Consider the following 26,085-nt stretch of genomic DNA (forward strand, 5'->3'; position numbering starts at 1 on the left):
GTTGTCCCTTCTGTCCCCTCTCACTTGGGATGAGAACAACTACAGGTGCTCGTGGAAATGAGGATTTATCTTCCAAGAGGCTGCCCAGGCTCCCTCCTCAGGAAAGAGGTCCTATCTCTCCAGAGACAGAAACTCCTTGACACTGTCTCGACCCTCCTGTGGGATCTGAACCTCCAGCAGATCTCAGGATTGCCAGGGAAAGCAGAGCAGCACACAGGAAGCCCTCTGTGTATGTTGTTTGAAAGATTGAGAGCATTTTCTGTCCAGCATAGTGGGAAAAACTAACCTGAGTGGGTAACAGCATAATTTTTTTCCTACAAGTATCTCCCAGCATGGCATTTTCTTTGTTTTCCACTCAGCATCTCCCATTATCCATGTGCAAACACAAGTTCCAAAGGTGCATTTGGCACACAGGACAGCTGGTGTGACTGGATCCTTCTCGCTTCCCAAAACTGGATCCAAGTGCTGGCTTTGACAGTTTACCTTTTTTTTAATTTGAGGCAAAATCCCAGTCTAAACCATGGGGCTGCCTGTGTGATAAAGCCAAGCGTGCACTCCATAATGCTGGTCTGTTGTGGACAGCTCTGCTGCTGGTCTGGGGGGGGGTCTCAGGCACCAGAATTCCAGGCTGTCCCTATGCCAGGGCTGTCCCTGCCCATCAATAGGCTCGTCTTTAGCCTTGATTTCTGTATCTCATATTCCAAAATGTCTTTAAAGCCTCTGAATCCCTCAAGGCAGTTTGAAGTCTGAGCATCCTCCTGCCCAGATGGCCAGTCTCAGCAGTTCTCCCCTGGCAGCAGCATCCTTCTCCTTGGGTTTATTTATTTTACATTTAAAAAAAAAATAACAAAACCCAACGAAAATCCAAAACAATGAAAGCTGTCCATTTCCTGGAGCAGCTCTTCTGGTTTTTTTACTGCTGCAGTTTGTTTCCGTTTGGATAGAAGGGGAAAGATAACTGGATAAGGAGGATAGGGAGGGACTCAGAGCAGAGCTGGCAGTGGGATGTGGTCCCTCCTGCATGATGCCGTTTGTCTGGAATGTGTGGCTTGGAGGTGAACGTCACACCCTTGAAAAATAAGGATATATATATTGCAGCTGAAGTGGCAGCAGGGGAGAGAGTGCTGGATAATGTCAGGAAAGCTGTCCACTGAGCTCTAGGAATTTGTTTCCTGCACTGGGCTTGGTAATGGAGCACATTCAAAGAGAATTTGTTGGGATTTTTGCAGCTTTCTCCGTATTTTTTAGTAGGAGCTGCAAAGCTGAGCCTTGGGTGGTGGGACAGTTTGAGGGTCCGTGTGGTGTCTAAATCATAACCATCACACTGACCCTATCTGGGTTTTTCCCCTTTTTTCCCCATCCTTCTCTTACAAAAAAAGAACACAGGGAACCAAGCTCCTCTGAACAAGCAGTTTCTCTCCCAGGTGCTTCTTTCAGCTTTCTTGGTAGCATCCCCACCACCCCATATGGCCTCTCCATCTGCTCTGCTGTCTCTCTCCCATGCCCTGGCAGCTCCCCCTGCCTCCCTGGTTTTGCCATCCATCCATCCATCCCCTCCTCTGCACTCCTGCTCCTCAGGGTCCCTGGATGGCCCTGGGGGCCAGTGCATCCCTCAGACACCGCTGTCTCCCATCGCCTTGTGTGGCCATGAGGAGTCAGACCTTGCTTAGTTCCTCTTGTAGTCACTCCTTAACCCACCTGTGACCTGGGGTGGTTGGTGTTTGTAGGCAGGGCTTTACCGTCCTGACTGTCTGGGAATCACCAAAACACTCCCAGCTGGACATGTAGCACAGGCCATGCATTACTATTGTATTACTCCTTTGTTGCATTAATACCAGTTTGTGTCTTTGCAGCTGTGTCTGGAGTGTTCCTGGGTGAGATTTAGTTCAGCCCAGAGATTATTTCATAGAAAAGTGTTCCAGAGTTTTGCAAAGCTTGTGCTTGGCTTTTGTGCCCCAGGATTGCACTTTTCCCAGTGCTTTAATGGGGTACACAGAAGGAGTTTCTGGTGTGTGTATCTGCAGGAATTCAAATAAGAGTTAAGAAAATACCATTTATATTTATATTTTAACTGAGCATTTCTTTGTGGCTGCTGGGGCTGTAGTTCAGCTGGGGACTGTACCCACAGTGCTTCTAACAGCTAATAAGGATATTGTTTTGTATGGGAATTTCCTATGAATTTTTAAAAATACTTTCTTCAAGGAAGTCCTGAAAAGTTCTCTGAAAAGGGAACTGGCCCAAATCCAGCTCCTGTGTGCTGATGGGAGGAAATGAGCTGGAGAGGTCAGGGCTTTGCAGACTCTTCCCAACAGCAGGCATGATGTTTTCCCTTTCCAACAGGGATCCTGCTGCTTCTTTGCCCATCTCTGTGGAGCTTGGGAGCTTCTCTGTAACAGGATTTCCCTTGCTGGAGGGACTGCCATGAACTTGTGGGGGTTTCCTCCCTTTGCCATCCTGCCTTCCCCACAGCAGCCTGGAGCTCCAGCATCAGTTCAAACACCCAGGTTTCCTCTGAGGGACATTTTGCAGTCTTCCCCTGGCAGGATCCTGGCAGGGGCAAAGATCCTTTGCTTCAGGGAAAAAACAGAAAAAGCTGTGATTATTTATAAAAAATACATTTGAAGTAATTTTCTAAACTTGCTGTGTATTTGTGTGGCTTTTGTCTGCACAGTACCAAGTGCCTCCAGAGTATTTGCAATTAGAAATAACAGTAAATACCTGTTTGTTGGGTTTTTTCCCCGAAGTGTGAGGTAAGAGTTGTGTCTTATTTCACTTGCATGTGCATTTATTATGAGAAGCATTTATTACCAGGAAAAGTTAAGTGAGAGGAAGAGCATCACTAGTGAGCACGCTGTGGTGGAGGAGGATGGTCCTCTGGGACCATCACAGTGCTTTCCCAAAACATCCCTGTGCTCACAGAAACCTTCCATGGCACCTTGGCCACTCACCTTTCTGCTTGCAGGTGATCAGCTCAAAACCACCCCCCTTGTGTCCCCTGTGACCACAGGGGTGGATCCCCAGAGGCTTCCCCTCCATGTACCCTGGGGCAGGACCAGCACTGGTTTACAGACCATGGAGAGGGTGGCCCTGGGCCACCAGGGAATGGGGACCCCTGGCCACCTCAGGAAGGCACTTTGAGGCTCCTGCTTTCCTGCTGGTAACAATATTGGTCAGCTCAGTTGGTTAAAACTTGGTTGTAACAATGCCAAGGTCATGGGTTCAATCCCCTGTGTGGGCCATTGACTGAAGAGTTGGACTCGATGATCCTTGTGGGTCCCTTCAACTCAGAGTAGTCTGGGATTCTGTGATAAAACACAGCAGTGATGGCTGGGCCGGCAAATCTGTGGGAAATGGGAAGTGCTCAAGCAATGGCACTACTTTAAAGAGAGAGATGTGCCTAAGCCCCTTTGTCCTGCACTGTGAGACTGGATTTTAGGGAGACTGATGGGTCTTTTGACATCCATGTTACAAGTCAGTACCAACTTCAGGTAATAAACCTTTGTTCTCCTGCCCCATCCTCCAACTCCAGGATGCTCCTGGGCATCCAGAAGGACCTGACAGGGTCAGCAGGACCCTTGTGTGTTAGCAGGCTGTGTGTGCCAAGGGATTGGTGCCCATTTTTCCAGGTGTTCTCCCTGGATCAGCGCTGGGTGGTTCACACCCTGTAGTCTGCAGAGGAGAGGGATGGTGCTGTTGGAACCAGGGGGGTGGGAATAAAATGATGCTGGAACAACACCATGGAGATGCAGTGCTGGTGGTATTAAATGGGCATGGGGTGCAGATTGTTTTCTTATTTCTTGGATGAAGGTTGTCTGTGGCTGTTGCTGCCTCTGGCAATGACAGTGGCAACTGGAAAGAGGGAAAAACAACTGATCCAAGCCATGACCCACTCCATGTTCTGGAGATGGGACACTGCACAGGGACATCCTGCCCTCCTTTGCCGTGTCCCACAGCAGCCCTGCCCTGCATCCTAATGGAGGATGGGGCTGGGGTGACAGTCACAGAACCAGAGAATAGTCTGAGTTGGAAGGGACCCACAAGGATCATCAAGTCCAACACCTAGCCCTGCCCTAAGAATCCCACCCTGTCCTTGAGAGCATCATCCAAACCCTCCTGGAGCTCTGGCAGCCTTGGGGCCGTGCCCACTGCCCTGGGGAGCCCGGTCAGTGCCCACCACCCTCTGGGGGTGGACCTTTTCCTGAGATCCAACCTGACCCTACCCTGACACAGCTCCAGCCATTCCCTTGGACAGTGATGTGGGGCTGCTTTTACCTATTTGGGACAAACTGAGCAGGACCAGGAGATGGAAGTCTCCAAGATGACATGTATCCTGCCAGTGATCAAATGTCATTTCTGATGCTGAAAACCACTTGATTGAGATATCAGGAAAGAATTTGGCCCTTGTTTTGTGGGTGCAGCTGAGATGAGCACAGCCCTGCTTTCCCCAGTGCTTTGTGTTTGTTTTCGTGATGCTGCTGCTCGAGGCTGTCAGCCTGCTCTGGAGCCTCCTTCAGTGCTCTCTGCATGGAAAGGCATGTTTCATTTTTAAGTTAAAAAAAAAAGAAAGAACCACACGCAAAAAACCCAAACAAACATAAAACGCAGCGTGGCACAGATTAAATCCATTTGAGACAACTCGAAAAAAAACCCCACCGTATGTGCAAGTCAATAGGAGGAGGGGAGTGGAAGGGGGGAAAGCAACTGTGACATATACAAACCCTTTAGTGTGCATAGCATAAGATTTTTTGGCTGGCACTCACATGATTTTATTCAAGGGCTGGGAAAGAACTACGATTAGTTAAAAGCTTCGGCAAAGTCTGGAGGGAGTGCTCTGAAGAGTTGGGAGCCGCGCAGAGGTGACTGTAACTCCTCTTGCAATTTCAGACCATTCTTCTGGGGCTCGGCACAAAAGCCTTTTCTTTTCCCTCCGTGTTCAAAGAGACATTTGTCTTGAGATGTTGCAGCTGTGGGCCGCGGGATCGCCTGTTTGAAGATACCCCCTCGTAGACGAAAGGAGAGGCAACGCACTGAAAGTGGTAGTATTTTATCGTGTGTGGGTTCCCCCCCTTCCTGCTCCCTCCCTCCTCCTCCTCCACTGCCATGTGTGGTTTTTAATAAGAGGAAGAATGTGGAGGCAACATTTTCCAGGCAAGGGGAAATTTCCTGTTTCTTTTCTGTTTGTTTAATAAAGTGTGTAGCGGACTGTAAAACTGTAGCTACTTGGTAGTGAGCGGGTAATTCAGGCGAGTGTCAGGATCGCTGCTTGATGCACTTCTATATACTGTAAGGAAACATGTTTAAAGCCTCTGTTCTCTTTTCTTCCCCCCTCCTTTTTTTTTATTTTAATGCTGCGTGGCGTAGGCAACTGAGATTAATAAGAATTAGGCAAATGGCTTCTGCTTTTGTTTCGGTGAGATAGTACCAGCCGTCTTGCGGTCACACAAAGGCTGCCATTTAGCAGGGAGCACTCCCTAATTCTCTTGGCAGGGGTGCCATTGGGATCGGATACAAGTGGGTGGCAAAGGGGAGGAGCGGCAGGAAAGGACAAGCAGGCTTTGTGTATTAAAAATGAAACAAAAGCACTTTATACGCGGGGCTGCGAGCAACAAGCGCCGCTGCCTGCGAGCCGGGGTGGAGTTGGAGTTCTCTGACTGAAAACCTTGCTTTTTTTTAATGCTTTTTTCTCTCCACAAACCCTTCCTTCTCTCCCTCTCTCTTAGCAAGCTCTCCCTGCGCTGCTGGCCAGGGTCCCCCCCCAGGCAGCTGAAAACGCCTAAAGAAAATATGTGTCAAACAATACTTGCCCCAACTTTGCAAGAACGTCTTGGGGGGGGTTCCTGGCAAAAATCAGCCTCAGATGGCATGGGAGCCACCGAATTTGGGAGGCTCTTGGCAGGGAGAGCTGGTTATTGCCTGGGTGGAGGAGGAGATGCTCGTGGTTTCCCCTGGTCTGCAGCACCAAAGGGTTAATGGTGCGATGCTGGCTCCGAATTTCGGGGGGGCGTGGCTGGCTGTTTAATTACTTTCTGCTCCATGGCATACCTCGTCCTTAATGAAGCGCTCGCATGCAGAACAAACGTGCTGTATGAGCCGGGTGAGAGGGAGAGCAGTGTGAGTGTGGCTTGGTTTTGTCAGCCCAGGCGCCTTGGTGTGTGGGTGTGTGTGTGTGCAGGAGGAAGGAGGAGGATGGATGGATGGATGGATGCAGAGCGGTGGAGAGGCAGGCGAGGAAAACAGACCACCTTTAAGCAGCAAACCTGCCAGTGCTTTCTATTAAAACGGAATTTCCATACATTATGCACTTCATCTCGCGTCGAATTGCTTCAAAACTTTGCTTGTCAAGCTGAAGTAAGTTCCCTCACTGGGGTAGGAGGAACAAGAGGCGTTCCTGTGAGTACCGTGCAGGTTCCAGCCACATCCCTCCTCGGCCACTGCACTGCTGGGTGGGGGCGAGGGTGCCTGAGAAGCCTGTGTCAGCGTGCACAATTACATCCCTAATCCTGAGCAAAGACACAGATGCTGTTTGAAAAAAGAAAAAAAAAGCTGTGTTTGGTTTGACTTTGAGAGGAGCTTATGTAATGGCAGCATAATAAAACCCGTTTTTTGGGGCTGGGATTAAATGTCAAAGTTTCAGATAACCCCTGGTTTCATCTTCCACACTCACAGAAAACCATCCCCAGGCTCTGTGTGCCCCCTGCTCTGCCTCAGGGTGCTCCTGGGGGACACTGAGCTCGGGGATGGAGTGGTACCCACCGGGCTGGGACCACCCTGGGCCACCTTGCCCCCTGCATCAGTATTTACAGCTGTGGTATGAGGCTGGCAGGTGATGCTCTAAGCCTGAGAGATCATACACATCAGTAAGCATTTAAGTCAGTGTTATAATTCACTTGCTTGTTAACCTGAGAAAATAATCTAGCTGGGGCACAGTGCTGCCCAGAGGGATTGTGTAAGCACTCGGAGATTTGTGCATGTTTTTATTCTTGCTTATCTGCTTATCACAAGCTTCTTTCAGTTATCCAAATCGTCTCGGCTCTCTACCCTGCCTACTGACACAGTTGCACTCCCATCTGGATGAAATGCATGCAGTCATAATGTATTACTTCCAGTAATGGAGCAGGAAAGAGGGAGTGAAGGACCTATTCCAAAGGTGCTCATGTGTACTGATGAAAGCCTTCAGTCAGCTCTGCTGGGTTGGTTCTTCATTTCTTTAAGCAGATTCAATGAAAAAGGAACAGAAAGCCACTGAACCCACTCCATTAAATCTTCCTGTTTCCATGGAGTTATTTTGCCCATGTAACACCAGTGTAGCTCTGTGCTGTCCCACATTCCATACACAGCAGTGCAGGGTCCCTCCCCTGGGCAGTGCTCCTGGTGCAGCAGGGCTGGGATTCATCCCTGTGTCCTGTAGCACCCCTGTCTGTCACATTTGCATCAGCTGGGGCAGATCCTGCTGGTGCTTCACCCAACAAAAAGGCACATTTGATTTTGCCTTAAAAAAAAACTTTAAAAAAAAGGAAATTGGCTTGTTGCTCTTCTCAAAATACCCCCAAACAACCCCGTGGAGTTTGCTCAGCAAAGCCCTGTGCATGTCCAAGACCAGACAGATGCTGGCTGGTAGCCCTGGCAGGTTCTTGGGCAGAAAGAGTGTTTGGTAAGGACAGGGGCCTTTCGAAGACTCAAACCCAGGTTCTCCAGCCCCAGCCATCTTGTGGTGCAGCAGCAGCAGAAGTAAACCACCACGTTGTCCCCAGAACACCTGCTCCCCTCACCTGTGCTCTTCCCAGAAACTGGGCAGCCAGAAAAGGATAGCTGAGATATTTCGTAGTGTTCTATTGTAGCAAACACCCTTACTGAGTGGTAAAGGGAGGCCTCGGAATTTCTCAGTGACTTCTCCAAAAATGAACCAGTTCATTCCCAGCAGAGTAATAAATAGGATACAAAAGTGGACCTTCTGCAGCCCTTGATGGTGATCAATTCTTTCCTCACCTCAGCCCGGAGAATGATGGATTTACAAAGTAAAATGAGCTGCTTTGCTGTTCCCACCATGGAATTTTTGGTAGTTGGTAATATATCAGAGTATAAACTGTGCTAAAGGCATCTTCAGTGTCCTGCTCTTCCTGTGATTGTCCAGTAATCCTTTTTTTAGTAATTCTCTATTTGGAGTTGTCTTTCTGAGGTGCTCAAAATGGCAAAGTCATTCCTTAGAAAAACAGACCAAGTGCCAGTGTGTGTCTGTGTAACGAAATCCTGGCCCTCCTGCAGTCAGGGAAAAGTGGCTGTTGGGTTGGGTTTCACTCTGGAGGTGCTGAACGCCCCAGGTGAACAGTCCAGCCCTGGCTCATGAGGTTTGGGTGAGACAGGGCCTGAGTCAGGGTCGGCACCGTGGAGATGCATCCCCAGGGAGTCACAAGGTGGCTGAAACGGGAGTGTCCACCCCCATCCCGGGAGGGAGCCCTGCCTGCCATGTGTCCTCTCTAACTGTGTTCCCAGAGAGAAATCTGGACTGTACCAAACTTCCCTGGGCATTCCAGTCATCCCCCAGAATTTGTTGTACAAGAGTGTGGTGCTCATAATGCCAAGGTTTGACTCCTGTGTGGGTCATTCCCTTGACCCTGAGATTGGCTCAGTTGGTTAAAACTTAGTTGTAATGATGCCAAGGTCATGGGTTCAATCCCCTTTGTGGGCCACTGACTTAAGAGTTGGACTCGATGATCCTTGTGGGTCCCTTCCAACTCAGAATAGTCTGGGATTCTGAGACTTGGACTCAGTCACCCCTGTGGGTCCCTTCCAGCTCAGGAGATTCTGTGATCCTGAAGCCTCTCAGCTGGCACGGGATCCATGTGCACTTCCCTCTGCCCAGAGTCCAACCGAGCTCCCTGTGCCCGCAGGTATCCGCCCGCAGATCATGAACGGCCCCATGCACCCCCGGCCCCTGGTGGCGCTGCTGGACGGCCGAGACTGCACCGTGGAGATGCCCATCCTGAAGGACCTGGCGACAGTCGCGTTCTGTGACGCACAATCAACTCAGGAGATTCACGAGAAGGTACCGGGAATGTGGCGGGGGAGCAGCGGGATCTGGGATTCCTCTTTAAAGCACCTTCCAGTGCCTAAGGGGGTTCTAAGAGAGATGGAGAGGGACTTGGGACAAGCACATGGAGGGACAGGACAAGAGAGAATGGTTTTAAACTAACATAGGGCAGGTTTAGGTGAGATATTGGGAAGGAATTCCTGGCTGGGAGGGTGGGCAGGCCCTGGCACAGGTGCCCAGAGCAGCTGTGGCTGCCCCATCCCTGGCAGTGTCCCAGGCCAGGTTGGACAGGGCTTGGAGCACCCTGGGCTGGTGGGAGGTGTCCCTGCCCATTGCAGAGGGTGGCACTGGGTGGGCTTTAATGTCCCTTCCAACCCAAAACATTCTGTGGTTCTGTGATTTTTGAGCAGAAAGTGCACAAAGCTGCACTTGGAGTCAGTCAACAGAAAACATCAACAGAAGCCACAGCAGATTAAAATTCATTGAGGCTGTTTCAGAAGCCAGATGTTATTTTGGAAAAAAAGAAAAGTCACCTTATCTCTTTCCATCAGTTTTTTTCCATCAGCATTATTAATGTTGCTCATGTTTATGGAAGTCTGTGGTGCTGTTGCTGTGGCTTTGCTGACACCAACCCACCTGCAGCTTGTGGGTCTCTTCAGGTACTGGAGGCACCTCCAGCAGCTCATCCCTCCCCAGCAGGGACTGGGACAGGTTTGGGCAGCCCTGGGGGGTCTGTGCAATATGGGTGAGTGTTTCTGCTTAGGACCTCAACTACTTGTAACTACTTCTCCTAAAAGGATTCTTTGTGCACATTTAGACAACTCAGTTGAGATTTGAAGTGATCAGACATCACTTCAGGGTCTGGAAAAGGGGAATGCAAATAGAATAAATGCTGATTTTGCAGATATTAAAAGTGGAAGAAGGAGCTGATGGAGGTTTTTGTGAGACATTGATAGATGAGCCAGTCTTGGAGCATTTGGATAGGTCTTGGGTTTCCAGAGCACTGAGGTAGCTTATGGGGAAGCACCAGTGAAGGTCTGAGTCTTCAGTGAGGGGGACAAAGCACAGCCCTGTGTGACTGTGCAGCCTCACACAGAGCTTTCAGGTCCTCTTGAAAACAAACAGGAAGATCTGATGTGAACAGCATGACAGGTGGTGGAACTGCCGATGTTCAAAAGGAGGTCGAGGTGTGACGAGTGACACAGTCGTGTTCAGAAACAGACACTGCTGCAAAACCCAATTCCTTGCTCAAAGCAGAATTGCTGCTGATTGGATGCAGATGGACTAGAAGATACCCTGAGGTCAGCTCAGTTGGTTAAAACCTGGTTGTAATAATGCCAAGGTCATGGGTTCAATCCCCTGTGTGGGCCATTGACTTGAGTTGGACTCGATAATCCTTGTGGGTCCCTTCCAGCTCAGAATAGTCTGGGATTCTGTGATAACCATGTGGAAAAGGGACCAGGTGAGCAGCAGGCTCCATGTTCCTCTGCCTGGTCTGAGATGTAGCATCATAGTATTCATCAAATCCATTCCTGAAGGGAAGGGCCTCAGTGTTGGTGGGTCACACCCCTGATGTGTTTGGTGACCCTGGGTTGAGTCTGACGTTGGTCAGCAGTAAAATGTGCAGTTCCCTGTGTCATACTCCTGACTCAGGAACTGCAGGTGTCCCTGCCAGGTGTGCTGGTGGCACCTGACCTCTCTGTGTTGTTGCAGGTGTTAAATGAAGCTGTGGGGGCCATGATGTACCACACCATCACTCTGACCAGGGAGGACCTGGAGAAGTTCAAGGCCTTGCGGGTCATCGTCCGAATAGGCAGCGGCTACGACAACATCGACATCAAAGCCGCGGGGGAGCTCGGTAGGTCTCAGCTCTGCACCCCCAGTCCTTCCCCTGTCCTTCCAGCCCTTCAAAACCAGCACCTGCTGCTCCCATGGGACTGCTGGCTCAGCCAAGTTCCAGGCAGGGCCTCCCAAGGGTTTTTGAACCCCCACTAAAGGGTTGATTCAGCCCCTGAAATCACAAGTGCAGTTTCCATTGTTTTGCCCCTAGAGAATATTATGACAAGAAAACTTGACCATGAAGTAAACAAATTGGTGCAGTTTTGGAAGGCAGCTTTTAGGCTCATGTTGTGTTTAAAACTGGCCCATCCAAGTCCCTCATTCCTACTCAGTCCCTGGTTCCAGGTTGCCCCCTTCTAGCAATGGATATTTGTATGGCAGTTCTATTTCTGGCACAGGAGAGTTGATACAGCCTTAGAAAAATTGGAGGAAGGGTGTTTTATTGTATTTTGTTCAGCAAGATCAGCCTCTTGATGTGATCTGGTTCTCTGAGTCATGCCTGCTCTGCTGGGAAGGCACCGTGTTGGATGGTGGAGCAGGAATTGCATGTTGGGTTGTTGCTGCCTCCTTTGCCATCTCATCAGAGGTGCCTCAGGAACTTGGAAAGGTCATTTTGTGTGGGTCCATGCCAGAATATGGAGGGTCACGTTGTGAGACAGGGCCACCCAATTTCCAAACTGGTTTCCCAAACTGGCTGCACAGAGTGAAGTGTATCCCTGATTTTAGTAGCTGAGTTAGGGCAGGTTTTGATGATCTGATCCCAAGATTCAGTCTATCAAGCATGGCTGCAATAGTGTTTGGGATATGTTGTATTAAAGGTTATCTCTGGGGAAAGTGAAGAATAGCAGCCATTTCACCTGAGCTGTTTTACAGAGATAATTGCGATAAGAGACTCTCAAATAGTCGTTCCTAAAAAAGCAATTCTTAGTGTGGTGAATTGTTTTCTTTTTCCGAGAGGAGAACAGTGTCTTCCCTGTGTAATGGTTTCTTCATGTTTTTAACTCTTATTGTTATTATCCATTATAAAAATGTTCTGTGGCTTTGAACATCAGGGAAGGAAAGATATAACGAATAAAGTAATGGGATACTGCAGCATAATCCTTCTTTTTATACTTGGCAAATTGGGTGGCCAAATGATGTGGTTTCGAGTAGAAAATGTAATGACTCCCCACAAATGTAGCGTAAAGTTTAATTGGTATTGCTTTCCATAGGTGGATTTTAAACTGCACAGTCAATAAATGGCCGGTGTCTAAACACGGTGCCAGCAGCTGTGGGGCCAGGCTGGGCACACTGAAACCCCCCCAGAACCAGGGGCTGGGGCTGAACCACCCCCTGTGGGTATGGAAGGGACACAATAGCAAATACCAGCATGAGGAGCTTGTGGGAAAGGCAGCAAAGTGCCCTCCAGCTCTGGGAGTGGGGGTCCCTCAGGAAGGGGACAGGGCTTGGACATGCACAGAGAGCCAAACGTGTCCCATGGGGAGACTCTGCCTCTTTGCTCTGGGGACACCCACCTGCAGAGCTGCCTCCAGCCCTGGGGGCAGCACAGGAAGGATGTGGAGCTGCTGGAGAGGCCAGAGGAGGCACCAGGATGGGCAGAGGATGGAGCAGCTCTGCTGGGAGAGCTGGGATTGTCCAGCCTGGAGAGGAGAAGTCTGTGAGGTGACCTAATTGTAGCCTTCAGGACCTGAAGGGGCTACAAGAAAGATGAAGAGAGACTATTTACAAGGACATGGAGTGACAGGACAAGGGGGAATGGAATCCAACTCACAGAGAGTAGATTTAGATTAGATAGTAGGAAAAAAAATTCCCCAGTGAGGGTGGGCAGGCCCTGGCACAGGTTGCCCAGAGAAGCTGTGGCTGCCCCATCCCTGGGAGTGTCCAAGGCCAGGTTGGACAGGGCTTGGAGCAACCTGGGCTGGTGGAAGATGGCAGGGGTTGGGACTTGGATGGTACTTAAGGTCCTTTCCAAGCCAACCCATTCTGGGGCTCTGTGATTCCGAGTGCTGGCAGGGCTGGTGTGGCCACCCTTGGCTGACAGGGAGCTCTGCCCGAGCTGCCCATCAGCCTCCAGCTGCCTTCTTTCTTCTCTCCTCCTGTGAGCAACCAGAGCCTCTGCCTGCAAATGGGCAACAGCAGTTAAGTGATACTCAAACATGTGGTTTTCTTGGGAAGCCCTTGATCCCCCTCTGTCAGGGACTCAGGCAGGTGGGCAGTGTGGTTTCTGGGCTGCACCTGCACCCCTGACTCATATCAAAAGTTCCCTTCTTGGAAGAGATGGGAATGTAAAATGAGCTTTACAAGCTCATGGTGTCCAGAGCACCCTGTCCTGTCACTTGAAGGGCAGAGGAGGCAGACAGTGATTTCAGGGGGTGAATCCTGAGGTTTTTTCACCCTATGTTGTCAGTCAGTTTTTCTCCCAGTTCCCACAGGTCTTTTAAACAGCTACAGGGTGAAAAGCAGGTTTGGAAGCAGAAAAGCTGCTCCAGGGAACAGGGATATTGGGATGAGAAACAGACTTTGGATTTTGAATTAGTGCTTCTCACAGTGGAAGAGGATTTTTTGAATATCTTATTCTGTCTTTATTTCCTAGTTCTTCATGGTTTCTACTCAAAGGCCCCAGTAAAGCACTTAAATACACATCCATATTTAAGGTGTGGTTAAATCACATGCAATCTGGTCAGGTATTAAGCATGTGCTTAACTGCTCTGCTAAATAGATGTGCAGTTAAGCACAGCCTTGCACCCTTAGTGAGCCAGGGCAGTGACCAGGAAGGCATTTTCAAGGAACTTCATCCACATGGCTCCAAGTGGGATATGGTGGTTTAAAATAAACCTTTTGTGGCAAAGGAAGAATAAGTCTGTCCTTGAGACCAGAGCAGAGGGTGTGCAATGTCAGTGCTGGGATAGGAGAGCTGTTACAGCATGACTGTGCTTCCTGCACATCCCAAATTCTGGGAAGGTCTCCAGATTTTGTGGCAGGATCCTTCAGCTCCTCCTGCAGGAGCGTGGGTGGGTGTTTGGGGCAGGCAGAGGGTGCACTGGTGGTGCTGTGGGGGTGGTGTCACCTCAAGTCTTGCCGTGGTGTGTTTGAAGGCCACTGTTCGGTGCGTGTAGGGGAGTCCAGAGAAGAGCAACGAGGCTGGAGAAGGGACTGGAGCACAAGTGCTGTGGGGAGAGGCTGAGGGAGCTGGGGGTGTTTAGCCTGGAGAAGAGGAGGCTCAGAGGTGACCTCAGCACTGTCTGGAACTCCCTGAAGGGAAGTTCTGGCCAGGTGAGGGTTGGTCTCTTCTCCCAGGCACTCAGCAATAGGACAAGGGGGCACGATGGGCTCAAGCTCTGCCAGGGGAAATTGAAGTATGAGTTAAGAAAAAATTCTTTCCAGAGAAAGTGCTCAGGCATTGGAATGGGCTGCCCAGAGAGGGGGTGGATTCCCCATCCCTGGAGGTTTTTAAGGTGAGCTTGGCCGTGGCACTGAGTGCCATGATCTGGTAAAGGGACTGGAGTTGGACCAAGGGTTGGACTTGATGATCTCGGAGGTCTTTGCCAACCCAGTCGATTCTGTGATTTTGTGAAGGGGAGGCTGGTCCTGCCACACTGAGCTGGAGCACCATCCTGCTCCAGGGTACCAAGTTACAGCCTTATTGTGGAAAGGGAGGGGTTCTACCACCATGATTTAAGTCACCTTGATGGTAGGTGGAAATAAACAAGAATCAGACTTTCTGTAGCAACACAAGCCTTTGCTGCTGGAGTTACTCCTGAGTAACTGAGATGTGCACTGGTCCTTACTCTGGAGACACACTGGGCTGTAGGGGAGCCCTGAGCATCAGCAGTCACGGTGCTTTTTGCAGCCATTTCAGGAGTTCCTTGGAAATTTCAGGATTCTTTCGAAAACACTGCTCCAAGTGCTCAAAGTGATGGGCAGGTTGGGTGATGTGGTGACGGCAGGAGCCCTCCCTCTGCCTCGCTGTGGGGTGGGTGGCTGTCTGGGACTGCCCCCTCGGACTGTGGCTGTAATTTCCGTGTTGCTTCCGCAGGGATCGCCGTCTGCAACATCCCTTCGGCTGCCGTGGAGGAGACGGCCGACTCCACCGTGTGCCACGTGCTGAACCTGTACCGCCGCAACACGTGGCTGTACCAGGCGCTGCGGGAGGGCACGCGGGTGCAGAGCGTGGAGCAGATCCGGGAGGTGGCCTCGGGCGCCGCGCGCATCCGCGGGGAGACGCTCGGCCTCATCGGCTTCGGTATGTGCCAGGGGTGGGGAGTCCCCGAGGGAGGCTCTGCACCGCTCCATTGCCTGGGAGGGACCCAAAAGGGGCATTGCCAAAAGCAGAAAGACCCAAAAGGGGCATTGCCAAACTCAGAAGAACCCAAAAAGGGGCATTGCCAAAAGCAGAAGGACCCAAAAGGGGCATTTCCAAACTCAGAAAGACCCAAAAGGGGCATTTCCAAACTCAGAAGGACCCAAAAAGGGGCATTTCCAAACTCAGAAGGACCCAAAAGGGGCATTGCCAAACTCAGAAGGACCCAAAAAGGGGCATTTCCAAACTCAGAAGGACCCAAAAAGGGGCATTTCCAAACTCAGAAGGACCCAAAAAGGGGCATTTCCAAACTCAGAAGGACCCAAAAAGGGGCATTTCCAAACTCTGAAGGACCCAAAAAGGGGCATTTCCAAACTCAGAAGGACCCAAAAGGGGCATTTCCAAACTCTGAAGGACTCAAAAAGGGGCATTTCCAAACTCAGAAGGACCCAGAAGGGGCATTTCCCTGGAGACAGGGATGTTGGGGCCCAGTGGAGTGACCCTGTCTCTCCCCCACCCACAGGTCGCACCGCACAGGCAGTCGCAGTGCGGGCCAAGGCGTTTGGCTTCAACGTGATCTTCTATGACCCGTACCTGCAGGACGGGATCGAGCGGTCCCTGGGGGTCCAGCGGGTCTACACCCTGCAGGACCTGCTCTACCAGAGCGACTGTGTCTCCTTGCACTGTAACCTTAACGAACACAACCACCACCTTATCAACGACTTCACGATTAAGCAGGTAACTCCTCCCTTGTGCACGGCGGAAGGGACTCTGTGGTGGGCAAGCCCTGAGTGTCAGTGCTGGCCGTGGGTCCCTCTCTCCCACAGCGAGCCGGTGCCTGTGGGTGACCTCCAGGACAGCTGGTTGCACCCAGCTCTGTCTCCACACGGTGTTTAGGGGGGCGGTGTCCTGCCAGCTGAGTGAGCCCTTTGCCCGTGGTGCAGAGGTGATGGCAACAGCGGGTTTGGTTTTCCCATGCAAGGTGGACTTCCCATGGAAAACCCGTTGGCACTGGGGTGGGGGTTACCCTGGGGCTGGGGCACGGTTGCTTGGCACGGAAAGTGGGATGGTGTCCCAGTTGGAGGCAGGGGAAGAATGGAATGGGATCACTGCTCACTGCTGTCTCCCCTGGCAGATGAGGCAGGGAGCGTTCCTGGTGAACACGGCACGCGGGGGGCTGGTGGACGAGAAGGCCTTAACTCAAGCCCTGAAGGAGGGACGGATACGAGGGGCTGCGCTCGACGTGCACGAGTCCGAACCCTTCAGGTAAAGCTGCAGCTTCACTGGGGCCTGTCCAGGGGTTGGTGTCAGTGCCATGGCATGGACAGGGGTACCCAGTGCCCATCCTGTGTGTCACAGCACTCATCTTGTGTCATTGCACCCCCCCTGTGTGTGTCAGTGCACCCACTGTGTGTGCCACTGCCCCTTGACACACAGCCCCAGCCCCTGGGGACACTCCAGCTGTTGTCACCTTGCACCATCAGATGGTTCTGGTCTGGCTCTGAGGTTACAGGTGCTCAAAGGGACACTGGGAGCTTAAAACAAGGAACCAGCCCACGTTTTGAAAAAAAGAGCACTTAGTAGCCCATGAGAATAAATTTATTGCACCCAGTGCTGGGCCTCCAGGCTGCTGCTGGCTGGGAAGGGTCTGGTTGTAACTGGGAGCAGCTTCTCCCACCACAGATAAATTTTAAGTACAGAAAGTGTGCTCCTACCCAGGGGGAGCCCCTTGTCCAACCCCTCCCACAGTGGGCTGGGTGATCCACAGCCTGTCCCTGTGTCCCCACACTGCTGCAACAACCTCCAAGCATTTACTCTGTTGGAGCATGAAGACCAACCTTCCCCATGGGTTGTTTTTTCAGCCCTGTTGGCTCATTTTTGATGCATTTTCAGTTTGAGCCTAAACAGGAGTTGTCCTTCCCTGGTGCTTCTGTGGCCGTTTGGGGCTGACAGGACCCTGTGAGGCTCCTTCCAGCCCAGGTGCTGCAGGGGAGGGGCTGGGGAATCATGGGATGGAAGGGACTTTGAAGATCATCCAGTTCCAACCCTTTTGCCACAGGCAGGGACACCTTCCACCAGGCAGATTGTTCCAGCCTGGCCTTAGAAAGAGTGTTGAATATACAGAGGGCAGACAAACAAGCCTTTTGCTGTCCATAACATCTTCCATTCTCTCTTGAAACACTGGTTAATCCTTTCTCTCTTTTCCCCTGCTCCCAGCTTTGCTCAAGGCCCGTTGAAAGATGCTCCCAATCTCATCTGCACCCCACACACAGCCTGGTACAGCGAGCAGGCGTCGCTAGAGATGAGAGAAGCTGCTGCTACCGAAATCCGGCGCGCCATCACAGGTACCAGGAGGGGCAGGGACAGGGCCTCACCCTGCCTGTGTCCCAGCAGGAGACTGGGAAAGGGATCCCACCTTGATTCGCTTCCCAAACCTTACTTTTCTGTCATTTGGGGATGCTTGGGTGAGAGGTTTTGAGGGTGTCCTTAAAATGAGTGGGGCATAGACTGGTATCTGTGACTGGGCAGGAAAGGACAGGGAAGCAGGGAATCATCTGCCTGTTACTGGTGCTAACCCACACAGCGGTGCACAGCACAGCCACTGCATTCCCAAAGCAAATCCCAAGGCAGTGAAAGCACCTGTGCCCAACTGCTGTTGTAACTGAGTTTGATCCAAGGTGGTGGGCTTGATACTCCAGCAAAGGGGGTGGTTCTCTTGTCCTAAAAGTTGCCCTCCCTGTGGAGGTGGAAGGCACAGCTTCATGTCTGCATTCAAAGCAGTGGGCTCAAGGGAAGAGCTTTCCTGCAAGCAGAGATGGGATTGAGGATGGGAAACTGATCTCTAATCCTGCACCTCAGAGCAGCCAAAACATCCTCCTGAAACAAGGGATATGGGATTTCTTTTCCACCCACACTAATTTCTTTTCTTTTACGCTAATAAATAGAGTGAAATCATAAAAATTACAGTTTATTAGAAGGTGCTACGGCTTTATCCCCAACTCCAGGGCGCATCCCAGAAAGCCTAAGGAACTGTGTGAATAAGGAATTCTTTGTCACAACGGCTCCGTGGTCAGTAATAGACCAGCAGGCGATTCATCCCGAGCTCAATGGTGCCACGTACAGGTAAGCGGGAGAACGGGAGCTGCTGGCAGCAGCAATTTGGGATCCCAGCTGGACAGCGAGGGTGGAAACCCAGGTGACACCTGCTGCTGGGACCCCTCTCCTTTGGGAGCAGCTCCCACAGCGCTGGGGGTGCTACTCGATCCACCCATCATGGGTGTTTAAAGCCTTCCCTTTCCAGGAGCTGCATCCTGGTGGGCCAGGAGTCTCTGTACAGTTCTCTGGAAGTGGAAGGACCCCCCAGGCCCCTCCACGCCCCTCCACAGGCTGGATGTGGCTTCTGAGCTGCAGCTGCAACTGCAGATGTGCCCCATGCCCCTGTCCAGGCGCCAACCACTGTGAGCCTGGCCCAGCTCACGGCTTAACGAGCCAGGGAAAAAGCTCCAAATATAGTGCCCTAGTCAGGTGACCTGATTTCCACCTAAATCTGAGATTAAGGGTTACTTACTGCGCCGTTTCAGACGGCTCCAAGTGTGCTGGTAGGAGACATCAGGCACAAGGTCTGAGCTGGAGCATGGGCAGCCATTGCCAAAAAAACTGAGAGAGATAAAAAACCCCTGTGGGGCACATCAGGTCATGTCACAGGCAGAGTCGGGCAGGAGTTAATCCAGCAGCAGAGCCCCAAGGCCCCAGGCAGCTCCTGTGCCGTGCAGGCCACAGGCAGTGAGTGTCCACTGACCAGCAGAACATGCAGACCTGGAGAAAGCATCCCCTGGTCCTGCTCCTGCCTGCTCTGAAACACGTGGGCAGTGCCATTACCTCGGGACAAGCCTTGGCTTCCCAGCTTAACCTGTCTCTGCAGGGAGCTTCATCCTGGCTAAGCTCCTCAGGACCCACAGCAGGCCTCTAAGCTTCACCTCCACAGGCAGGTGGAACCTCCCTTCCCCTCCCGGCTTCCTGCTTCACCTTTCCTGAAGGCAGCAGGAGGGAGATGCTGAGGGGCCTGCAGGCCCCATGTGTCCACAGAGCTCCAGAGGGTGTTGCCCTTGCTACCCCATATCATGTCTTACCTTGGGCAGCTCAAGAAATGGTTATTTTTCTCCTTTCTCAAATTTGTTGTTTCTTGGAATGCATGAACTCCTCCTGCTCTTGGACAGGAAGATGGACTAGATCTGAGCCCAGCTTTCAGCTGTGCCCTCTGTTAGACCAGGAAGAGCCAGCTCACCTTCTACATGAAACAGGTGTAGGTGTTCCAGAGTATTCCCACCCAGGGGTGAGCGAGTCAGCAGAGCACATTCCAGATGGTTCCTTACCCATTTTTCAAGGGAGAGAGATGTCCCTGTGGCTCAGCAGCCTGTTGGAAGGCACAGGACAAGCCGCAGCCCCGGTATCCTGGCAGAGGACACTAACCCAGGGCACAGCCCCACTGTGATGAGAACTCTCAGCTATCCCCTGTAACTTAAAAGGAACCCAGCCTGGCTCTAGACGGGCCGTGGAGTGTCTCTGCTGCAGAAGGAACCCAGCCTGGCTCTAGACGGGCCGTGGAGTGTCTCTGCTGCAGAAGGAACCCAGCCTGGCTCTAGACGGGCCGTGAGGTGTCTCTGCTGCAGAAGGAACCCAGCCTGGCTCTAGACGGGCCGTGGAGTGTCTCTGCTGCAGAAGGAACCCAGCCTGGCTCTAGACGGGCCGTGAGGTGTCTCTGCTGCAGAAGGAACCCAGCCTGGCTCTAGACGGGCCGTGAGGTGTCTCTGCTGCAGAAGGAACCCAGCCTGGCTCTAGACGGGCCGTGGGGTGTCTCTGCTGCCCGTTTTCTCCGCGGTGGGAGTTGGTGTCCGTGTGCCGAGCGCTGCCGTGACCAACGCGCGTCTCTGTGTCCCTGTGCCAGGTACCCCCCCGGGATGGTCAGTGTCGCGCCGGGAGGAATCCCGGCGGCCATGGAGGGAATCATCCCCGGAGGCATCCCCGTCACCCACAACCTTCCCACAGTGGCACATCCGTCCCAAGCTCCATCGCCCAACCAGCCCACAAAACACGGGGACAACAGGGAACATCCCAACGAGCAATAGCAGATAATTTAAAAACCATTCAATAAACTTAGGACCAAGAGACATTGGAAAAGAAGTTATACATGAACTAAAAAAAGAAGAATTTGATACGGAATTTGTAATGTTGATTCTGGACAGACGCATCATTGGTGTTCCAGTGTTCCCGACAAAGCGACAGCAGCCAAGACTGGGGAGAAGCCCTGGAGAAGTCACCTCTTACTGCAGCGCTGAAAACTAGGATGTGATACATTAATGAGCAACTTCTGTTATTGTGTGTTGAGTTTCCTTCATCTGTGCATCAGTCACATGAATAAAAATAATCTTTTCCCCCCCCTCAATTCCTTGGGAAGGACAGGGCTCCTGCACTGTGTTCAGACCATTGAATTAAGCCATCTTGACAGAGTTCATGTTAGAGGAAACCATTATGTGGCTTCAGCCCTTTCCTTACTCTTGTGACTGGTACCTCTTCTAACAGGAGGCTCCAGTCCTGGCTTAGAAGTGGAAGAAAAAAAATACTGCTACTCCTCCTCCTTTTGTTTTACAGTCTCACAGGGCCAGTGCCGTGTAACAGAAGTTCTCCTGCCAGGTTTAAGTTCTAACCATTCCAGCTGGGATCCGTGGGATGGGGAGGGCAGAAAGGGCTCCTGGCAACAGCCACTGCCCTCCCAGGCTAAGGAAAACCAAACTGCCAGTCTCTTCTCTGCCCAATACACTGAATAAAGTAGCTGTGCATCCACCTACGCCCTGCAATGATGCAAGAAAAATTAAAAAAAAAGGAAAAAAAAGAAAAAAAAAGAAGAAAGTATTAAGTTTCACACACTATTTGTACTCAAATATATTTTCTCAGTTTTAAATCTGCAGCTATTTTATCAAGTGGAAAAAAGTCTTGAGCTGGAAAGGGTTCAAGAATAATGTTGCATTTCCTTATGTCTCAGGAAACACTTTTTATGGTAACTTGTCAGACTGTCTATGAACAAAATCCACTTTTTTAGACATTGATAAAAGTCTTTTTTTCTTCACGTGATATTTTATACAAGAACACTTCAAGACGTGTTATTAGGTGTGACTGATTTTAACAAATCCTATTAGATTTGTATCAACTAGTTACATGTTATATTCATAGTCTTTTGTGAATCATCGCCTTTTGTTTTTAAAGATGGCCTGTTTTGAGCCTTTGTATGGGTACATTCCTGTTTCTGTGACAAAAGAAAAAAACAAGAAATCTTGAGCTGTCCCAAACAGACAAAAAAGAAACCAATGGCTATCGGTATGTTTTGTTTTAGTGTGTTACCGTTACTGTATTTGTTTATTGTAAAGGTGGACATTTAGCGTTCAGTGCAGTTTTCAATAAAAAGTGATAAAATTTCTATAATTTCTGCAAGGCAAGAGCTCTCGCTGCACTCTGGGCTTGAAGACACTGAGAGTGCCCAAAGGTACAGAAACATAACGCTGCTTACACTCTGTGAGTATTTAAACCAAGTGGGAAGGGAAGGTCTCTTCCACCTCACAATATTTATGGTAATTAATACGCAGTCTCTGTAGAAAATACCACTGTGGTTTCCATAAACTACCCAGGCAGCTGCACCTCAGGCATCTTCTGTGCAGACTCAAGAACTGAAGCATTAACAAACCACTAGAGAATAAAGCCAAAAACATGCTCAAGAGGTGGTGGTGGCTTTGAGTTCACTGGGCAAAAGGCCTGGGCTTGTTTCCACTTCTCCTTTCCCCACTGTCTGAGTTCAGCACATGTGGAGTTAAATGGGACAAAGAGTTTGGTCTGGAAAGGGACTTTAAAAAGCTGAAATCAAAAGGGTCCAGGTTAAAAAACTCTGTATTTTGTTTGCATTAAATTATGCTGAAAACTAGTTACCAGCTGCAAGCAGCCTGAAAAAGGGGTTACCTGTTACAGAGGAGTGACCACTCCTTGATGGTGCTCAACATGGCCCAGCAGTGAATTATCCACGACCTCCATGGGAAACCAGGATAAAGGCATCAGAACCACAAGGAAAACATTTAACTGATGTTAAGGTTTAGTGTTGTTTTAAAAATAAACCAGCTCTGGTACTTTGTCTTTCAGTAAGAGCCACATCCCAGGTGAGTGCTGTACATCAGAAATTCGTGTGCCAGGAGTGGACTCTGCAGAAAATGCTGGAGTTTTCATCCAACACCCAACTTCCCTCTCAACCAAAACCAAGGATGAAAGTGCTACGAGCTCAAGAGGAGCAGAGATTAAGTGATCCCAAGGGTTACAAGAGCCTGAAGCAAGAACATCAGGAAAGTGCACAAAGATCAGATCCATGGGAGCAGAAAAGGAAGAGCATCATCATAATTGGGATGCACCAGGAAGCTGCAACTCTCAAATGGAAAATTATTGGGCAGAGAAAGGGGAGAAAAACCAGTTGCTGCTGAAGATTTGTGCCTTTGCATTGCTGTTGTCCTGCTCAGGGAAGGCAGGAAGGGAGACAGACTCTCCTGGGAGAATCTCCTTCTCCAGGGAGGACTTTATGGCTGTCAGAGCAGTGTAAAACAAGCAGCATGAAGGTGACAAACACTAAATAAAACCTAAAAAAAACTGTAAAAAAGGTGAGGGGGAAAAAAGCATAAATTAAATGAGGGTCTCCAAACACACACAAACCAACATGGTTACTGGGAAGTGTTTGCCATAAGCCATGCAGCAGAACTTTGGAAGAATCAAGCATTACTAAATTTTAATATATTAAAAACAAAAGAAATACAGGGATTTTCACTGAGGAATTCATAAATAACACCAGGAAAAAAAAGCCCAACCAGCTGTAAAGGAGGTAGCAATGAGAAGCCAAGTTCTGTGCTAGGAAAGCATGTGCTGCTGCGAGCCACAGTATGAGGGAAGGAACACTGAGAAACCTGATTTCTTAGACACGTGCTTGGCTGAAGGAGCAGAACTTGCCAACAAGCTGCAAGGGAGAGTTTGCAGATTCATCTCAGTGTGTGTAAACTTTGAAGTGTGTGATTGGAGGAGCCACTGACACACTGACTGCAGTGCGAGCACGAGCAGGGGGTTGCAGCTCTTTAATCTACAGGTACATGAGGTTTGGATTACTTTGATTCTGGAAAAAAAAGACACTTCATCAGTTCCAAAGCGGCCTGTGAAGTGCATGAACCTGAACAAACCATTGTGCATCACATCAGAACAAAACAATAGTGAGCTCCAAAGTACCAGCACTGTCCTCTCAGAGCAGGGCTTGATACACGTCGGTGCATGCGTTGGAGGAACAGCCAAACTGACCAAACTGGGAATTCCGCTGGATGTGGGAAGGGCTGGGGACAGGGATCATCAGGCACAACCCCTGGACAGCAACAGGGGAGGAGGGCAGGAGTGCTCAGCCACTTTGGCTCAAGGTAGATGTTCACATTGGTCATTCTTCCCTTGTGACAAGGAAGCTCCACTTCCCAAACAGGACGGCACTGCCAAAAGCACAGGGGTGGGAGGTGGAAACTGCACAGCATCCCTGGAGCAGCCAAGGGAATCAGCTTACCCCGTTGTCCAGACAGGGGTGGCTGCACAGGCAGGTGCTCCTGGGCAGGCTGGGATCCGAATTCACAGAATCTGCTGTTCTAAAGCTGGCATGCTCAGTCCTGAACTGGGACACCCACGGTCACACCACGACACACACAGGCGAGCTCAGGGCACGGAAATCCTCATCCCAGCTTACCCCTGCATTCAATTCAGCTCCCCTGACACAAAAGCTCTGTGTCCTCAGCCAGACAAGGTATAAAAGGATTTCACTGCAAGGTAAGAAAAAGGACCCCCAAAGTCCCAATTTAGAAAGGAAACCTGAACCAGGACCATACACTTGTGAAGAACCTGTGTAGCATCATCAGTTTGTCAGGTGAGTTCAGGTCACCCAGAGACATGGCAGAGGAACATCCCTTCACCTGGAAATCTGGGCATGCCCCAACCAGAGCTCTAATGGCCAAAAAAAGGTGAAGACAAACCTCAGTGGAGTCTGGGACGGGGTAATTGCTAAGGTAATACAGTACTTCATTATTTCTATACTTTCGGTGTCGTCACCACGTTTCTGTAGGAGTTGTGCACATTTCAACACCATCTAAGCAGCATTGGAAGGAAAAGCAGCAAGTTCCTCAGGGTTTCCATAGCTCTGAACTACATAAAAATACGTGCTATGGGGCTTCTTTCCAAATTCTAATTAAAACAATTTCATCTACTGCAAACTCTCTTACTCAACCACCACACCATGAAAAGTGCTTTTCAAGACAACCTGAATTGCACTGTATATGTAGAAACTGGCATTAACCTTTAGTGTTTCAGTGAGATTTTTAGATAAACTTTATCCATTACAGGTTACATGGCTAAAGTTATCAAATATAATAAAATTTCTACTGGAGAATATACTCTGAACTTACAATCTTAGGAACTTACATACGTTTAAGTATGGCCACATCAATCAACATGCAAGAAATTCCCAGGTTTACATACGGAGAAATATATAACAGTATTTTAAACAACTTGAGCATAGATTCTTCTTTTTAATTAGAACTGCCAAGTGGATTCTCACTAGATTTAGTGACCAAGGAGGAACCCTTTGAAACGGTGTTTTTTTCATTTGCAGCAATGTTTGAGTGGTCAAAGAATAAATGATAAAATGAGATATATATAATTGGTATCACAGCAAGACAGGAGTTTGATGAAATGCTCAGTTTGAGTTCTCAGATTTCACACAATTTTGTTTAGTGTATGCTCACTGGAATAAAATCCCTACCTTTCAGGTCACTTGTCCAAATAAATATTCTCAACTATACTGAAAGGAATCTATTAACTATTAGAAGAAAAAAAATTAAAAAACGAAAAGCTTTTTTTTTTCAGGAAACAAATCATTTTACTCAATGAAAAATTTAGCTTCTCTTCCAGTTTGTTCCGTAGAGTTTAGACTTTATTATATGGGCACAGCAATAACTAAAATATTAGTAAAATAATGAATGTATTTTTGCTTATGACTTGCTGTGAATATTTTGTGCAAACAAAATGAAAAAAAAAAGTCTCACAATCTGACCTGGGCACTGTAAGATTTCACAGAAAAGGGCCTTTCAGGGAAATGAGTCAGAGTATCTAAAAGGTGATGGAGAAGACCAAATTCTACTGTAAAAGAACCTTGGAGGGAGGAGACATCCAGCTATCATGTGCTTTCAGAAGTGCCCTTAGCTGAAAAATTTCTCTGCAATAATTAAGATGCTGGTATACGTTTCCTATTACACAACCTCTTACACAACCACATGCGGTACATTTATAGACAGATTTACAGTCAGAAAGAAAAATGGGGTTGGTTTTTCTTCTTTTTTTTTCCTGTCTTGATAATAAAATTAGCTGTTTTTTGTTTCTTTTTCGTGTTTTTATACAAACTGGAGTCCAGCCCATTTCGCTCTCCGCAGGCAGCAGGATGAGCTGCTCTCCATCCTCTCTCTGTGCTGTCAGAGGATCCTTCCCAGGTGTATCATCCCCCACACCCGGGTCGCTCACACCCACTCCACAGCACAACTAACTGCGGGCAGACACTGCGGCTCATTCGCACTTTATTCATCACCATCACTCGTCGTCGTCATCCTCGTCCTCCTCGCCATCGGACAGGGACGTGCAGGGGCGGATCTGCCGGTAGCGGTCCAGCCACTTCTCCACCATCTGCGTGACCAGCGGGTGGTTGCGCCGGCGGGAGCTCTTCTGCATGGCCACCAGAACCCCGCCCTCGGTCACGCAGCAGTCCAGCCACTCCCGGAGCAGCTTCTCCTGCTGCTCCTCGTTGCCGATCTGGGGGGACACG

At 49.8% G+C, this 26,085-nt stretch overlaps 2 protein-coding genes across 6 annotated transcripts in view; one reads left to right on the top strand and one right to left on the bottom strand.

The window, feature by feature from the left end:
- Positions 1–21,542, top strand: part of CTBP2 (C-terminal binding protein 2) — a 141,704-nt gene extending 120,162 nt beyond the window's left edge. For 4 of the 5 annotated variants that reach the window (XM_071564388.1, XM_071564389.1, XM_071564387.1 and 1 more), the window contains 8 exons: positions 8,889–9,043; positions 10,742–10,886; positions 14,904–15,110; positions 15,691–15,905; positions 16,303–16,433; positions 17,385–17,512; positions 18,173–18,290; positions 20,113–21,542. In XM_071564388.1, coding sequence (XP_071420489.1) covers positions 8,889–9,043; positions 10,742–10,886; positions 14,904–15,110; positions 15,691–15,905; positions 16,303–16,433; positions 17,385–17,512; positions 18,173–18,290; positions 20,113–20,293 — 1,280 coding nt within the window. In that variant the 3' untranslated portion in view covers positions 20,294–21,542. Of the gene's footprint in view, positions 1–4,896; positions 5,037–8,888; positions 9,044–10,741; positions 10,887–14,903; positions 15,111–15,690; positions 15,906–16,302; positions 16,434–17,384; positions 17,513–18,172; positions 18,291–20,112 lie in introns of those variants that run through there. The other variant, XM_071564391.1, reaches the window with a different exon arrangement.
- Positions 21,543–22,963: 1,421 nt separating this feature from the next.
- ZRANB1 (zinc finger RANBP2-type containing 1) overlaps positions 22,964–26,085 on the bottom strand; it is a 43,794-nt gene continuing 40,672 nt past the window's right edge. The window contains exon 11 of the mRNA XM_071564392.1: positions 22,964–26,072. Within this exon, the coding sequence (XP_071420493.1) occupies positions 25,854–26,072 (219 nt within the window). The 3' untranslated portion in view covers positions 22,964–25,853. The remainder of the gene's footprint in view (positions 26,073–26,085) is intronic.

Source organism: Pithys albifrons, chromosome 9, assembly GCF_047495875.1.
Source record: "Pithys albifrons albifrons isolate INPA30051 chromosome 9, PitAlb_v1, whole genome shotgun sequence".
Taxonomy (NCBI): Eukaryota; Metazoa; Chordata; class Aves; order Passeriformes; family Thamnophilidae; genus Pithys; species Pithys albifrons.